The sequence below is a fragment of the Coenobita brevimanus genome, chromosome 107 (genome assembly GCF_032717465.1).
Source record: "Coenobita brevimanus isolate Jiangsu-jjx chromosome 107, ASM3271746v2, whole genome shotgun sequence".
Classification (NCBI taxonomy): domain Eukaryota; kingdom Metazoa; phylum Arthropoda; class Malacostraca; order Decapoda; family Coenobitidae; genus Coenobita; species Coenobita brevimanus.
In genome coordinates this window covers 8,801,549-8,820,313 of record NC_137060.1, presented here as the reverse complement: position 1 = coordinate 8,820,313, position 18,765 = coordinate 8,801,549, and the positions used below count along the sequence as shown (strand labels likewise).

General features: G+C 39.4%; 1 protein-coding gene across 1 annotated transcript in view; it reads left to right on the top strand.

The window, feature by feature from the left end:
* Positions 1-14,415, top strand: part of Grip (Glutamate receptor interacting protein) — a 644,837-nt gene extending 630,422 nt beyond the window's left edge. Inside the window, exons 19-21 of the mRNA XM_080285631.1 lie at positions 3,479-3,685; positions 10,613-10,785; positions 14,146-14,415. Coding sequence (XP_080141757.1) covers positions 3,479-3,685; positions 10,613-10,785; positions 14,146-14,415 — 650 coding nt within the window. The remainder of the gene's footprint in view (positions 1-3,478; positions 3,686-10,612; positions 10,786-14,145) is intronic.
* Positions 14,416-18,765: the final 4,350 nt, after the last annotated feature.

Here is an 18,765-nt window from a genome sequence, read left to right as displayed (position 1 = left end):
AATCACAGAGTCAATTTAAAATTGCTAGAAACCATGCAAAAGCAGTAATAAATCTTGTTAAATCAAACTTACTTCACAACCAAGCATCCAGACTACTAAACTGTCCCAATGACAATAGAATACTCTGGTCAGCTCTCAGTTCTTTCAATAATAGCCTTAACAAGTCATCACCCATTCCCTCACTAAAATCATCAGATGGTAACTTTACAAATGACCCATGTGGTAAAGCAAATGTCTTTGCCAGTACACTGACCAGAAATTCTGTGTTAGAGGAAGTCAGGCAGAACGTCCCAGTACTAGAACCTGACTCCCCCGAAATTGCTCCACTTAAAATACAGACCAGATACGTAAAATCCATCCCAGACAATTTACCAACCAATAAAGCTTCAGACCCAGATGGAATTCCTCTAGTTGTTTTGAAAAAGTGCTCCCCAGAACTTGCAACTGTTGTACCTAAACTAAATATGCACTGTACTTCTTCATTCCCTAATTATTGAAAAGATGCCAATATCCACCCAACTCTGAAGAAAGGAAGTTCCTCTGACCCCTTTGATTATAGACCAATAGCTATCACATCTTCTCTTGGTAAACTATTTGAAATTGTAATGGATAAGCTTATAGTTAAACATCTTGAATCCAACAACTTAATTAGCGATGGACAGTACTGTATGGATTTTGGCACAAAAGATCTGCCATTGATATACTCAATCTCCTGACTCACATCATCCATCAATCAACTGATCAATATGGAGAAACTCATGCAGTAGCCCTTGATATTTCTAAAGCTTTTGACAGAGTGTGGCACCGCTCCCTGCTATCCAAACTCTCTTGTTATGGTCTAACATCGTTTGTTCCTCAGCGACAGAAAAATAATAGTAAAAGTAGATGATGTGTATTCCAATTTCCACTCAGTTAATGCCTGTATGCCACAAGGATCAGTTTTGGCTCCAACTCTGTTCCTAATTCATATTATTTATCTGTTATCTGTCATCCATAATCCCATCCATTCATATGCAGATGACTCAACACTTCACAGTTCATTCACATTTAAACACCCATTCACAAAGTTTAATATCTCTAACTCACAACTCAGTACTGCCATCTCCATAAATCAAGACTTATCTAGGATCACTGAATGGGGACAAAATAACCTTGTCTCATTTAATGCTAGTAAAACCAAATACAGTATATACAATTTACTAATAGACAGATATTGCCTGATTCTTACACAGTATTACCTTCAATGCAATTAATATTCTTATCTCAAAAGTATTGAAATTCTCGGTGTTTCACTTAACAGTGCCCCCAGCTGGACCTCTCATGTCAGATCACCTCCTAAAACCACCTCAAAGAAACTTAGATTATTTTTGTGCAGAGTTTGTAGCTTCTTCACTGACAAGCAGTTAGCTGTAGTTTATAAGAGTCTTGTGCGCTCTCAACTGGAATATTGCTCACCTTTGTGAAATGGATATGGAGAGGTTGCACTAAAACACCTAGACAAAATTCAGAACAAAGCTGTTAGACTTATTAATATCCCTGCTATTACAAATAAACTGCTTCCCTTATGGTAAGAAGGAATGTTGCCACCCTTGCATTATTTTACAGATACTTTTATGGCAAATGCTCAGACAAAGTTGCATCTATTGTGCCACCTCTCCACGACTTCCCCTGTTTTACACGGGAAGCTGGTAGCGGTCATGACTGGAATGTCACACTGCCATATTGCAGAAATTCTGCCTATCAGAAATCTTTTATTCCCCAAACCACGTCTCTTTGGAATTCGCTTCCCTAGAGTTGTTTCCCCCCAAACTTCAACCTATAGCTGTTCAAGTCCAACTGTTACAAATTTTTTATGAATAGAGGATGCCAGTAACCTGGTGTATGGATTATTTTTTATATTCATTTTATTTTTCCATTCTCTGTTCTGTTATATAAAAAAAAAAATTGTAAATGATTGCTTTATTCCAGGGATTCATTTCTAACAGGAAAATTGACATTGTTTTGCTGTTTTTTAAGCTTGTCATGAAATTTCACACTGAATACTGTCATATTTGTCAGTTTCACTTTCCTTTACAGCATGTTACCTACCTTTTCAATTTATAATGTGCCAGGCTACAATGAACTTTTGTGTACCAGTTTTATTTGATAGTGAAGATGATAAATATGAAGCAGTGATTGTTGACTTCTCAGGGTACTGTTTACATGCACAGGTATGCACTGGCAGATTAACCACTAACTGAAGATAGGGAGAACATGAACAGTACTTCCATGTTTAATATATAGTACAGTACAGTACTCTTTTTATGGGCTTTCATATTGGTCTTTGTTAAGGTAGTTCAGATATTTTTTGTTGCAATGTTACCCAAGAGCACTGCAGTTTATGAATTTTGGAAGCTCATAATTATGGTGCATGCCCAGTGGGATGCAGAGCTGACTTTTTATACCATCTTGTAATACCTAAGGTAAATAATGGCTGTTTCACTTCCATCTGACGTAAGTGTTAATATATGTTCTATCTGCCAACATAATAATTTCTAAAGCATTTCAGCATGGACCTAGGTTTACACACTAACCTTCCTTGGCCAGTAAGTAGGAATTGAAGTAATAAATTGGTTGTTCTGACTGGCCTGGATGTGACTTTTTTATATTATGTGCATGACTCTTGTCTAATTATTAACAGCCTGTTCCCTGAGGCCCAGCAGCCCTTTTTTTTTTTTATTATACACCTCCTTGTATCACCACTTTGGCACTAACATCAACCGTTCATATTGATTACAATACAGATCTGGTTTAGTTGTATTTGTGGGGGTATTTTTACATCAGTTCAGTGAGTCTTTGGTAGATCAGTAAAATTATTTCAATGAAATTCATTTCCTTTAAACTGTTCCCTGCCCCCTGTCACTTTACTTTCCTGTCCTTTGGTGGTTTTACCTTGTAACCTCAGCTCCATGTCCTTTTCCCTTTCTCTGGTTTTTGTATGCAAATGACTATGTGCATATTCAAACATCTTGAGGAAAGTTCTAATGTTCTGAGCATTTTTTCATGGTACAGAAGCCACCTGCTCTACTAGCTTACAGCACACTCTTTTTGTGGAAGGGCATAGCATTTGATCTCACCTAAGGACCATTTGCTCATGCTAGGAAGTGATTCCACTGCTAATTGCTTCTCTTTCCAATTAAAGTCCTCTGAATATGGGCAGCATCTTAGCTCCTCACCAGGAGAGGAGTGCATGACTTAAAACCTGCATCATCATCATCATCACTGAGGCATTGGGGCTTCCAAATAGATTATGCAATATTGTTATCTGGGTGACCTGAGAGGCTGTCCCATTGAATCCTCTCCGAAACTCTAGTCATCTTCTGTAATAGCCATAAAAAGAAATTTTCTGCTGTAGTTCCTATATTATCATTGTCATGTGATGGTTATCAAGAATACGTCGCTTTCCGCAGTTCATAATAGTCTGAAATTTTCCCTACAGAAATGCAACCCAAGAAAGGTGAGGTCAATGGTGGTGAAGTGAGGGTCAGTGGAGGGAACCCCGACCACTGCCAGACCCTGAGCCCTCGCAGACGTGGGGGCAGTGGAGGGATGGGAGGGGAAGCCAGGGAGGAAGGTGGCTACTCGGTCAGTAATGCTGCTCTCACTTACACTGCAGCAGCATACTCAGCAACTGCAACACCACCACGTTAGTATTACACTTTGCTTTCTTCTTTAGCCATTTATGTTTCAGCTAGATTATATAAATTTTCATTTTCTCTTGCAATCCAGATGATGTTATTTAGATCAGGATCATCATATTTGCCTGGAGGGTTAGCTACAGCCATCATCACCTTAAACCTTTGATAACAGGAGGTGGTTCGTAAGTTCAATAAAATCATCTGAAGTCAGTAAGGATAGAAATTACAAAATATCAGACTGAAATGCTGAAAAAGGAAAGAGGATGTGTTTTTCGTCTTTGGTAAATATTCAAGGAGCAGTTTGCTGTAAACAAGTAAAAAGCAACAACATTCGCCTGTGTCTCATATTTTGAAGTGCAGGATGAAATGTTCTTAAAAACTGTACGGACTGTTTCTTATGTCTTATTGTATTACATATTTAAGCAAAGCAGTTTGGTATCAGTCAACCTCAAAATTACCAGGCACATCAAACCATGTCTATTAAAATAAAAAGAAAAAAAAAAAGAGAGAGAGAGAGAGTCCAGTTCATGGATGTAGGGGGTTATTACATGTCATGTTGACTGTACAGCATGTGAAATAAGTATCTAAGGTAAGGTGAATACATTTGGAAAAAATTAAATAATCTGAGATACACATTAGTCGAGATATGACTAGCATTGAGTGTTGTAATTTGTAAAAAATCTTAAAAGACCTCAGTGAGGAGAGAAGTTCATTGACTGTACATTCCTGGACAATAATCCAGCATGGCTGACTCACTGATGAGAAACTCATTCATCACAAAAACTAAGATTGTATGGTTGTGGCAAGTGTAAAACAATGCATTATACTTAGGTGGTTGATGAAGACTGCATCTAACTACTTCACTAAAATCAATCTCTCCTAAACTGAATTATGGTGCTAGTATCATCATTATTGTCATTGCTGTCATTGTCACCATCCTCCTCCTCCTCCTCCTCCTCCTCCTTGTCATCATCTCATCATCATCATCATCATTTTCCTCATTATGATCATCATCATTTTCCTCATTATCATCATCATCATTTTCCTCATTATCCTCATCCTCATCATTTCCTCATTATCATCATTCTCATCATCCTCATCCTCATCCATATCCTCATCATCATTATCAGTCATCAGTCATCATCAGTCATCCATCAATCCTCCTCTTCCTCCTTCTCCTTCTTTTTCCCACTTGAAGATAAGGAGAGGTTGGATCCAGAATCAGGGGGGAAAAAAAAAAAAAAAAAAAAAAAAAAAAGAGTACAAAACATGTGACAGCTGTTAACAGCATGCTAAGTTAAATGGGTCATACACTCATTCATACATCATTCAAGCCTGGTGGTAGCAAGAATAACAATATAAATGGCAATGTGTATAAATACTAGTAGATCAAAAGTTCCAGACAGTATACACTGAGTATGCCTAGTCACCTTCTCCCCTACAGGCTGAGTAGTCTGTCTTGAGATGAGTAACATTACCTGGTAATCCTGGAACAGTTGTAAAATGGAGAAATTAGATGCCAATGTACTTATGTGGTCTGAGGGCTCTTTGACAATTTGAATATCCTTAAATTCTTTAGAGGTAGCAAGAAAATTACAAAAAATTGTACTGGAGGGTTTTATTTTATTTATTTTTTTTAAGCTGACTGAAATTATCCAAGGGTACCAAGAGTAAAAGTGAGAAAAAAAAAAAATCCTCCTACTATATAAATCCCCTTGGGGGTAGGGTTTTTTTTCAAGAATATTCCCCCAGTATCCCTGCTTGTCGTAAAAGGCAAATAAAAGGGTTGGCGGAGGGTTAGTGCCCCTCCGCAGAAAACAACTAACTATAAAGACAAACAATAAGCCTCAGACAAGGACTGACCAAAAGATGACGGGCAAGGACCGGACAAAGGACATGGTAATCGGAACATGGAATGTAAGGGGAGCGAATGATGAGGTGAAAGAGAGAGAGATTGTCCAGGTGCTTGAGGGTGCGAAAGTTGATGTATGCGGAATAACTGAAACTAAATGGGGAGGTGAGAGTGTGAGAGAATGGGAGTATGGATGGGGTATATGTGCAGGAGTAGGTGAGAATAAGAAGGCAAAAGAAGGAGTATGTATAGTTGTGAGTAAAAGATGGAAAAAGAGCATAAGAGGGTATGGATCAGTTGGGTCAAGGATTGTGTGGGTAAGATTGAAAGTTGGAATACAAATGTGGGCGATTGTGTGTGTGTGTATGCACCAACGCAAGATCATGCAAGCAGAGTGACAGAAGAGTTGTGGACAGATGTGGAAGTGTGCATGGAAAAATTTGGAAGGAATGAGAGAGTGTTTTTGATCGGTGATAGGAATGGTAAAGTAGGGAATGTGAAGGTAGATGAAATAGTTAGTGAGTGGGGTGTGCCTGCTGAGATAGATGAGAATGGCAGTGCGTTAGTGGACATTTGTGCTGGAAGGGGGTTGGTGATAGCCAATACCCTCTTCAGGCACAAAATGATCCACAGGTATACATGGCGAGTGATGAGAAGGGTGGGTGGTGAACTGAATAAAAGGAAGGCAATGATTGATTAGGTTTGTGGGGATGAAAGGATGTGAAAATGTGTAATGGATGCAAGAGTTTATAGAGGTTGGAGGAGTGGACTTTCTGACCACTACTTGGTGGTGGCCAGAATCAAGATCCAATTAAGATGGAGAAATAGAAGAAGGGAAGGATGGGAAGGAGTATTTGTAAGGAGAGTAGAAAGGTTACAAGAGGATGAGAAAAAGGCAGAGTATAAGAGAGAAGTGGACGAACGATTGGGCAAATATGAATTGGAGCAGATGGGGGACGTAGAAGGTGTGTGCAGGATATTCACAGAAGAAATATGTGCAGCATGTGATGTGGTGTGTGGGATGAAGAGAAGATGGAGGGGTGTGCAAGGAACAGTGTGGTGGAATGAAGAGGTGAGACAGGCTGTGGCACAAAAGAAGAAAGCATACAGTGAATGGATGAGAAATAGGGGCGTGGAAGAAGTTGAGAGGCAGAAGAGAGAGTTATATGTAGAAAGAAAGAAAGAGGTGAAAAGATTACTAAGAGAGAGTAAGAAGAGAGCGGATGAGGAATTTGGAAGGAAATTTGAGTGTAAAGTGGAGGGACTGTAAGAAAATGTTCTGGATTGAGGTGAAAAGAGTAAGACAGGGTGGAAGTGAAGTTAGCAGGGGAGTGAAAGATAAAAATGGTAGATTACTAGTGGAGAAGGGAGAAAAAGTGAGCAGATGGAGAGAACACTTTAAGGAATTGTTGAACATGGAGGATGGAAGTAATGCGAGTATAAGTGGCTGGGGAATGGCTGGGAGAAGGAGGGAGGTGAGAAGACTGGAAGAAATCAGTAGGATAGACGTTGTGGAAGCAATGAAGAAAATTAAATTGGGGAAAGCCCCAGGAATTGATGGAGTGTGTGGTGAAATGCTGAAGCATGGGGGAGAGATAGTAGGAGAATGGATGTGGAAAATGTGCAGATTGGCCTAGGAGGAAGGTAGAGTCCCGGAGGATTGGAAGTCAGGTATAATTATTCCCTTGTATAAAGGAAAAGGGGAAAAAGAAGTGTGTGGTAATAGGGCATTTGTCTTCATAGTATAATAGGAAAAGTGTATGGTAGGATACTTATTGACAGAGTTAGAGAAAGAACAGAGGAATTAGTTGGAGAAGAACAGGGAGGCTATAGGAAGGGAAGAGGTTGTGTAGATCAGGTATTCATTCTTAGATTTTTAGTGGAAAAGTTTCTAGAGAAGGGAAAGAAGTTGTATGCAGCTTTCATGGATTTGGAGAAAGCATATGACAGGGTGGATAGACAAGGATTGTGGAAAGTATTAAGAATATATGGAGTAGATGGGAAGTTGTTGAATGCTGTGAAGAGTATGTATGATGGTGCTAAGGCTGCAGTGCATGTGGATGGTGAAATGAGTGAATTTTTCTCTTTGAAGGTTGGGTTGAAACAGGGATGTGTCATGTCTCCATGGTTGTTCAATCTGTACATGGATGGGGTAATAAAAGAGGTACAAGGTAGGGTAGTGGATGTTGGAGAGGCCCTGGTGAGAAAGGGTAGTGTTTGGAAACTCCCTGCACTGTTGTTTGCAGATGATACTATGTTGTTGAGTGAAGACGAAGGAGAGCTGCAAGGCTTGGTGGATGAGTTTGGGAGAGTGTGTAAGAAACGGAATCTAAAGGTGAATGTAGGGAAGAGTAAAGTGATGATCTTTGAGAGAGGTGAAGTCAGTGAATGTACAGCGAGGTTGGATGATGAGGAATTGGAAAATGTGAGTACATTTAAGTACAGTAATCCCCATACTATCCGGACGCCCACTTTCCGGACATCCCCACTTACCGGACATTGTGGGCCTGGACCTTCGGAAAAATGGCCAAAAAAAGGAAAAAATCCCCCCAAAATGCGAATTTTCTCCCACCCGTAATTTGAAATTGCCGATTGGCGCCGAACAGCTGTTACACCACAGACCCTCACCCCTACCTTCATCCCCCTCACCCTCACCCTCCCCCCTCCCCCCTCCCCTGTCAGGGTTGCCATTTGGTATTTTTCATTACCAAATGTGGGCCAATTTGGTCATGAAAGTTTCGTTTGGTAATGAATCAGAGTAATGCATTACCAAACGGATTTTTCACATGCATGAGGATACACAGGATGGAGATGGTGGATTGTTTGCTCTCTCTGATTAGTCTGGTAATGTACATAGCATGAAAATAACCAACATGCTGTTAATTATACAAAGAGTGATTACATATATTTCCACTTGTATATATAATTAGTGAAGAATAAATGCTAGCATTACGAATTTGGTAATGAAAAGTTAAATTTGATAATGAAAATTGAGGAGTTTGTTAATGTGGCCATTGCAATCTGGCAACTCTGTTTCCCCCCTCACACACCAACACCCAAGCAGTTATACCCCAACTTCGATCGCGAGTGGTAGCATGTTATAACGGGAGCCACACGTGCTCATTTTTTTGTGAATAAACAGTGAATAAACTGCAATACCTCGCCACTAGACCACACGGGAATTTATAATGTTGTGCAGTGTTAAGAAATTAGAATTTAGAGTGCAAAGGATTAACTGTGGAGTGCAAATGGTGGTTGGAACTGGCATGGAGCAGTTAACAATGTGCAGTGTTAAACAGTTATAACTCACAGTGCAAAGAATTACTGTAAGTGCAGCACAACACTGGATTACTGTACGTGCTTCAAGAGATTTTCACCACTGCCAAAACCTTACAAAAGGCAGCCACAAACGTGCTCTAATTACCCTGGATGAGGTACAGTCACTTCTAATTCCTCATTCTTTGGTTCCTTTTCATTTATTTCAAGCTCTATGTCCATTATTGGTGTGAATAGGGTCTTAAATAGGTTTAAACATGTGCTATGCATGTCCGGTAGGGAGTTATTTAGGTGGCTTTCAAAATTAGGCTGGGTTAGGGTCCATAAGGACCAGTCCAGGAGCCAGGGACTTGTTGTAAGTACCCAGAATGTTTAATATTGTATAAACTCACCTCTAAAACCTCATTTTATGGTTCTTTTGCATTTATTTCAGTCTTTTATATCCCTTATTGGTGTGATTTGGGTCTTAAATAGATGCTATGCGTGTCCAGAGGGAGTTGTATAGGTGTTTTTCTGAGTTAGGGTCCATAAGTACAAGTTCAGGAGGCTGGGGTCCACTATCCAGACAGGACCACTTTCCGGACATGCCTCTGGCTCTGTTACATCGGATAGTGGAGGGATTACTGTGCTTGGGTAGTGTGATGAGTAAGGATTGAGGTTTGGAGGGTGAAGTTCTTGAAAGGGTTCAGCAGGGAAGAAAGGTTGCTAGTTCCTTGAAAGCAGTGATAAGAAGCAGGGAAGTGAGCATGGAAGTGAAAAAGTTACTACATGACAGTATTGTGATACCAACTCTAACGTATGCAAGTGAAGCTTGGACGTTGCTGGATGGACACAAGTCAAGAGTGAGAGCAGTGGAAATGAGTTATTTAAGAGGAGCCTGTGGAGTCACATGGAGAGACAGGCTGACAAATGAGGATATAAAAGAGTGTTGTGGTGTGGATGTGGATGTGATAAGAAGCGTTAGGAGGAATACACTGAGGTGGTTTGGCCATGTGGAGAGGATGGAGGGTGAGAGACTGACGAAGAGAGTGTATGTGAGTGAGGTGGAGGGGGGATGAGGGAGGGGGAGGCCAAGGATGAGATGGAGGGATGGGGTGGAGAGGTATATGAGAGAAGGAGGTGCGAGTTGGAAGCAGGGCAGTGAAATGGAGGGGGACAGGACGACGTGGAGGTGATTTGTTTGTGGCCACCCCAAATGGGATTGAGGCATCTGGCAATAGGTAGATAGATAGATAGAATACCAAAATTAATGTGATATCCTCATACTTAAAGAATTTTAACTGTTATCTTTGCTGGCCTCTCAGGATTTAGTGCATGGAATGCTGTAATGTATATCATACCTTAGTTAAGGTAGGCTCCCATAACTCCTAATTTCTTCAGTTTGTCATACTGATGTTGGTTAACAACATTGGCCCTGCACTTAGAACCCTTGGAGCAAATCTCCCCACACATCATAGCATTATTGAAAACTAAATTTGCATATACAACTTAAGCTTCAATTGTCACCAGCTCACTCCCTCTCTCCCTCTCCAAATTTGGGATAAATGAATGAAGTCAGGAGAGTCTTATTTACAGAGATGTTGTGATAAGTGAGAAGGTTCACTTGCAAGGTTTTTTAAGTGTCTGGCCTATGTTGTTTATCATACTGATATGACTTTCTTTTTCAGCCCAGTGATAAACAGACAATATTGTTAAATCTAGGCATGGTATGACTGCTGTTCAGTAAGTAGCCTTAGAGGCACTGTATCCTTTGCAACCAGCAAGAAAAAGGTTGTAGTCTAAACCTTACCATGTTCCTGTTTTTCAGCTGGTGGTGGGCAGGTATACCAGGTGACACTACACAAGGACCAAGTCTACGAGGATTTTGGTTTCAGTGTGTCTGACGGTCTATATGAGAAGGGCGTTTATGTCAACAGGATACGGAAAGGTGGCCCAGCAGACAGATCCGGGGTGCTTAAACCATTTGACAGAATACTTCAGGTCAGTCAGGTTGGGATGAGGATTCTGAAGCCATTTGATTGGTTACATTAGGTGAGACAGATTTGGGATTTTGAGGCCTCTAAAGCCAACTGACAAATTACTTTAGGTGATGAAGGCAAGGGGATTTGAAACCATTTAACAGCATACTTCAGGTGAGATAGATCAGGGGTTATAGAGCCATTTGACAGGTTTCTTCTGGTGCAGTAAGTCATCATGTTTTGAAACAATTTGACAGGTTATCTATCTCTCTATCTACAGTATTACCAGACTCCTTAATCCCCCAAGGGGTGGCCACAAACAAATCGCCTCCATGTCGCCCTGTCCCCCGCCATTTCACTGCCCCGCTTCCAGCTCACACCCCTCTCTCTCATATACCTCTCCACTCCATCCCTCCATCTCATCCTTGGCCTCCCCCTCTGTCTTCCCCCCCTCCACCTCACTCACATACACTCTCCTCATCAGTCTCTGACTCTGCATCCTCTACACATGGCCAAACCACCTCAGTGTGTTTCCTACCTAACGCTTCCTATCACATCCACATCCACATCACAATGCTTCTTCACATCCTCATTTGTCAGTCTGTCTCTCCATGTGATTCCACAGACTCCTTTCAAATAACTCATTTCCACTGCTCTCACTCTTGACTTCTGTCCCTCCAACAAGGTCCAAGCCTCACTTCCATATGTTTGAGTTGGTATCACAATACTGTCAAGCAGTAACTTTTTCACTTCCATGCTCATTTTCCTATTTCTTATCACTGCTTTCAAGGAACCAGCAACCTTTCTTCCTTGTTGTACTCTTTCAAGCACTTCACCCTCCAAACTTCCATCCTTCCTCATCACACTACCCAATTACTTAAACGCATTCACATTTTCCATTTCCTCCTCATCCATCTTCCTTGTACTTTCACCGACTTCATTTCTCTCGAAGATCACAACTTTACTCTTCCTTACATTCACCTTTAGACACTACACTACGCAAGAACTGAGTTTCAGTGTGTCTAAAGGTGACAGATTATGTCAGGTGAAATTGGTCAGGGATTCTGAAACCATTTGGTGGAATGCTTCAGGTGAGACAGAGAGGCACAGAGATGTACAAATGAGGGTGGGAAAAGTGTGGAGGGAGAAAGGGATGAAAGTTGTAGAATATTAACAAATGTAAGCAAGGTAAGGAGAAAATTGAGAGATTATTTTTAATGGGAGTGATGAGAACAGAGCAGAAGTAAACATGGTACATTAACCCATACCGTGCTAGCGACGTAGATCTATGTCCCTTTCAGAAATGCCAGTGATATAGATCTACGTCCTGCAGCACTGAGAAGTCATTGCAAGCAACCAGAGTAAAATGGAAGGTAATAACGTATCTTGCCAACTTCAGACATTTCTCCGCTACGCTTATAACACTGATTTAGGAGTGCAGGAAGCAAGTGACAGTCTTCATAGGCTCACAGCCGCTCTGCTGTCTCAGTAACCTTGATGATTTCAAAGGTCGAGTGGCACCAACCTGACCGATTCAGCCAACATTCTGGCTTTGGTGATTACTTTTATTAGTGCCAGGGATCTTATATTGATGTATTAAGCCCATTTAGTCACAGAAAAATTCCACAATCAGTTCACAAGTTCACAGCCACTCTGCTTTCTCTGTAACCTTGAAGATTTCAGAGGTAGAGTGGCATCAACCTGACTCAATTCAGCCAACTCTCTGGCTTTGATGATTACTTTTATTAGTGCCAGGGATCTTATATTGATGTATTAAGCCCATTTACCCAGAAAAAAAAAAAATCAAAATCAGTTCACAAGCTCACAGCTGCTGTGTTCTCTCAGTAACCTCGAAGATTCCAGAGCTAGAGTGGCACCACCTGACTAGATTCAACCAACTCTCTGGCTTTTGTGACTACTTTTATTAGTGCTAGTGATCTTATATTGATGTATTAATCCCATTTATCCAGAAAAAACAAATCCAAAATCAGTCATTGTAGAGGGCTTTTTTTTTTTTTTTTTTTTTCCAGCACGGTACAGGTTAAGCAGTGTTGTGATTAGGAGTGAAACCTTTTTGATGTCTTCTCAGTAAATATTTGTATGGAAGCAGGACAGAGATATTCATAGCCCAAAATAAGTGAATATGTTGCTACTGAAAGATTTTCATCTTTCTACATGTGTGAATGATATATTTCTGCATGTACAGTACTGTGCTGAAAGGTGCATTACTGTGCAATGCAATATTGTGTTCACGCATTAGATATTTAAGCCTTTGGATTAGATTTAGGACCCTGATTTTAGTGGATGATGCTAGTGTATAAGCTAGAGAAACATCTTTGCATGCATCATTTCAGAAACAGTACAAGAATCCCTGGAACATTTAGAAAAATTAGTTGTTCTTGATTAAACTGACTAGCCACTGGCAGGCAGAGAAGAATTCTTCTTTAGTTTTATCTTGAATAAAGTCATCCAACTTCACCCTGTTCAGAGCATGAGGAGAAAGAAGTGCAAGTTCAAAAAGGTTCCCAAATATTTTTGAGCACCAATTCTTTGGTTTGAACTTTAGTTAAATGAAATGTGCGGGTTCTGATAATTTTAAAAAATCTACATACACCTCTTGATAACCAGGGAAGGTTATAATGTCTTCTAAAATTAAATTACAATTTGAATGTTTATTTAAAGCTCTTTATTATTAAGAACTTATTTGTCATAAGTATGAAAGAAAATGTTGCTAATAATCATAGTATGTCTCCCTCATGTGAGCAGACAGCATGTCCTAATATCTGTCATTTGTGGTTTCACATTGCTTCACACTAAGTATACACTGATATGTCTTTTAGCTGCTGGGCATTACCCCCAGAAATGGCTCCATAGGGATCTTTGTATGCAGCAAGTGGTGTGTAATGCTGTATGGGAGGAAAACCTGGACAATAAAGGAAGATGATATTCATAGGCTCAAAAGTACAGAAATGACAGTGATTAGATAGATGTGTAGTGCATCCTTGAATGCAAGACCTGAGAGGGCTAAGACTGTGACTGAAGAATTGAGAGGAAGGATGGGGCTGGAATGTATTGGTGTTGTAATGAGGAGGGATAGACTGAGATGGTTTGGGCATGTTGAGAATTATGGAGAAAGACAGTTGGGTGTGGAAAGTGAGAAGTGTGGATGTTGGGGGTAGAAGTGTGAGAGGCAGACTGAAAAAGACCTGGGATGATGTCATAGGGTGTGACCTCAGGGATATGGGACTAAACAGGGAGGCTGCTAGAGATCAAACATTGTGGAGAGCTGCCATTAGGTGACCAAGACTGATGCATGCAAGCATGTTGGAGCCTTTATAATTAAAACAAAATGAAACTCACACTATGATTTACTCCTTTTCAGGTGAATGAGACTGGCACCCATGACTTTGACTGTTGCCTCACAGTTCCCCTGATGGCAGCAGCAGGAGACAGGCTGGTGCTGGTGGTGAGCCGCAACCCTCATGCTCACCCCACCCTAGACTGCTCTCCACAGCCCCACTCTCCCACCTGGCAGCACATCCAGGAGGAGGAGGAGGGTGAGGGTGAAAGGGAGAGTGGCGAGGGAGATGGCATATATGCTGTGCCGACTCCCTCTCTTACCCCCATACCCACGATCCTCAAGACACTCTGACCCACTCACCAGTCTATAACCAACTTCATCAATGGATTCCACAGGATATATATAAAGCTCTGAGTAATCCTGCCAAAGTTATCATATGCTTTTGAGATCTGTTGTGTTGCCCTTAAAGTCATACTTCAGTGTGCACTGAAATATCGTATTTTATGGCATTATTAATTAATCCATTGAATTGCCAATTTTATTATTTTTTATGTCATGAACATACATACCAAACAAGAAAGTACAACGCCACATCATGCATGTACAGTTCCAGACATGAATATCAGTTCACTGCATTGCACTATATAACGAGAGAGTGAACAGTACTTTTTGAATTTTAGTAATGCAGTCTTTGATGCCCAACAGTTTTTTAGAATATTATGAAAGAGTTTCATAATTGTTTCTCTACAGGTGGAGTGATATTACAGGATTGTCCAAAACAGTACATGACAACAGCATATGAAACAATTTCAATATGATTTGAAATTATAGTTTGAGAAAATAATGCCAAAAGTAAAGTATTTTATGAATAAAACAATGTTCAATGAATTTTTCAGTTTATGACATTTACCCTTCAAACTACAGTACACATTATAAACGAACAAGTTAATTTTATCTGTCTTAAGCAGCATTGATTTTGCTCACTGATGGTTTTAGTCACTTTGAAGGACTTCTTATGGAGTATGCATATTCATTTCTGTTTTTGAAAAGAAATTGAACTTTTTTTTTCTTTTTCAGTGTATTTGAAACTAATGAAGTACACTGTAGTTAGTGTATAATGGGTATTTTTTTGTATCAAAGGGAAATATGCACATTAATGGTGATGATTAATTTTCACGATATCACTCCAAATGTTGGTAATGTTTGCATCATACCTTATACTACTGCAAACCAAGTATACTGTAGTATACATTATATCTTGTTCAGTCTCAGGCATTACATACCGATACTGAAGTGATTGAATGTTAAAATAATGGCTGTCATCTAGTGCCTCTTCTATCACATTTCATTGCTCTCATATAGCCTTATTAAGCTCTATCATTGTTAAGAATGTATGATGTTGTTGCATAATTTTCGCATCTTCAGACTCATAGAATGTACCTGCATAAGATTTCTGTACAAGAAAATTGGTGCAGATGAAGTAAACATTGATTAATTGCTAATGATGTGTCTGTATGAGTGACATACAGTATACTAAATATGTAATAAATAATGTTTGTTTCCAGTCACTAGGAACTTTGATCATCAGGCGAGGAGCACATGATAGTTATCCATTGAAACTTGACCTATAAAACATTATTGTTAAAACTAATAACATGTATCACAGGTGACTGTTTTCTCCAGTGTGAAGTGGATAGTAATGGACCCAGGAACTGAAGGGTGATGAGATCAGTCTCAACTGTTGCATGGAAGAGTAGGAAGATGTAAATTCAGTGTCACTGCTCTGTCAGATGGCTTTACCAACACATCATAAAAACACTCCCATTAATACTTCACCATAACACCAGATGTGCATATGATATCCGAAACTTATCACAATAAAGATGGTGGGCATTAGTGCCCAAGTGGTGATGTTTATGGGCTGCAGGGAGTGTTAGCGCTTTGGTCAATATTAGCACCTTTCCTTTGGGCAAGCCTTATTGAGCAGACTTGTTAACAAATGTATCAATCCCAACCGTAAATCCCTCACAACTGTAACTACTTTTTTAATGATCTTACTCTGCAAACTGTACACCATGTATGACAGTTCTCATTTTTACCCAGGTAATAATTGTAGTGCCATTTATAATTTTTAAGAATGTAACACTGGAAATATGTGAATAACTCTTCAGTCAGCTGATGTATTTAATTTGTATATAATGGGTGTAAATATTAATACTATATGTTCATTTCAAGTAATGTCTAGTTTTACAGTTTATGTTAAACCTTTAAAGATTTTTTTTTTTTTTTTTTTGTGAAACAAGTATGATTTTGAAGGTAACTTCAGAATATGATGATGATAACAGTGATGAGCCATTGAATGACTTAATGTAGCCCTGCAACCCATATGGATATGATTAGTCCAACTGAGACACAGTGCAGGGGTAATCATATTTGTCTATGTGAAGATATTCTGAAGAGAAGGGACATGTATGAGCATGTTAATGTTTGGCTGCTACTGATATCTGAGCCATTGCCACTTATTTGATGCTGATTCCAAGGCTACATCAGTTTGATCTTTCGATGACAAACTTGTTAGTTAGTCTGCTTGTGTTTTATTATCTTAAATGAATACAGTACAGGCTTTATTAAAGATTATCATTTACAAAGTAATAATTACAATAACACAGTACAGTATGCCAAGTGCAGATGTACTGTGTATGAATATTAATGAAATTTTTTACAATAACCACTCTCTGTAACATAATGCCACGACAAGTGGCCTACTGCACTATAATGTTAAACATAGAACAGGCTATCACTTTCACTCACAGGGCTCCCTCTTAACCTCAGTGAAGTCATCAGACAGTAGCTCCCCCCCCAAAAAAAAAAAAAGTAAATCATACAGATGGGGCTAAAAACAATGACATGTTCAAGCTTCAAGTAATCTCATTATTTTAAATTCTATGAAACTCCCTTTATCCACTCTATGATGAAACCTCATACACTACAGTAAACTCTCAATTATGTGTCGTCATGCTGTCCGGCCCAATGCAATATCTGGTACAGCAAATGGGGCTTAACCAGCCAACCGCTCATAAGCGGTAGCCAACTGTTACCAGGGGAAATCCCGAAATTGGGGAGCCAATGAAAATGCCTGCTACGCACCAATCGGTCAGAATCTGTCATGGGCATGGCTTATCCAGCACATCAAGAATACCATCACACTCTCATTCTTGCCTTTGGATGCCCTAGACTCATCAAGGCATGCCTTTGCACTCCCGCACTTCTGACCAGGTAGTCTCCAAACCCCGGTACTGTAACTAACTCTGGCTTCCTATGTTCAAGCTACTGTACTGCATTGTATTGCAAACCTAATGGCCTATTAGTGCTCATGTCCTAGTGCTCTGTTGTGATTGTTAAACTACCCCTGTGCTGTACTGTGTATTGTACTGTACTGTTTATGAGTGCAAACTCCCCTAGTGCTATTTCTCAACACTTGATGAGAATATACAATGGCACACTATGTACTTTACTGCATTACGGTACTGTATCATTACTGTATTGTTTTTATATGCTTAATTTTCATCTTTTACTCATGATAAAATTTTTAGGATAGAGGGTCGAGACTGAATTACAGTACCTGGCTCAAAGCCAGATGTTGCACTGGATATGCAATATCTGGCATTTCACTTTAACCAGCATAGGGCTTGACTGAATTACAATGGATAATTGAGAGTTTATTAAGTTCTTGCCACCACCTCTTCTACCAGAAGAGGTTAGGAGCAACCTTCAGCATTATAGGTCCATCAAGATTTAAGGGCCTGATGATAGACTAGATGATCAGTCAACATCCTGGTGATATTCCATGATTAAAATCCCTCATCTTCCTCTTTGAAATTAAAACTTACTTAGGAAGGCACATGGCTGTCACCAACTGAAAACCACAAGGCTACCAAGCATGTATGATGAATTCTTGATATTATATGCTTGTTAACATCACACAACTTTTCACAGCTTAGGGGAGAGATCTCGTGGTAATTGGGCTGCAGCAGTTAACAGTAGTTAAATTGTTGTGGGTATTTATGTAAATTATGGTCATTGTGTAAGTTTGTACCTGTACTGTAGGCCAATATATAATTTTGAATGTTAAGAACATAGTGCATGCTACTGTTACTGTTATTATTTACTTGATATAAGTTATGAGAATGTTCACCTAGTCATGTAAGCGTTATAGCTGATTACCTGTGTGATTTAGCCATTGCATGTTAGTCTTCAGCAACACCTTGGAAATACTTTGATATTTCCTAAAGATGTAATAATTACTTGCAGTGAACTGATTTGTATAAATTATTATTTTTATAAAAAATCAGGTTAATGAAAATAAAATCTTTATTAACTGTCAGCTCCTTAATAAATGTGTCATTTCTATAACCGTACAAACACTCAAATTTGACATTCTTTGATCCAAAGGCCTTACTACAGAAAATTAACACTATTTAACTGTAAAATCATGATGATAACTATGAGCAAATCATGCATTAAACAGTCTATAGTACCATAGGCTATAAACACAATGATGTTATTACACATGTCAGAATAACAAAAAACTGTAGGCAGGTAATCAGGGGTTGTATGAAGGAAGGTGATTGCAACATCCTCCCATCACATTAAAAAAAAAAAAAAAAAAAAAAAAAAAGGCATATATTAGAAAATGAATGT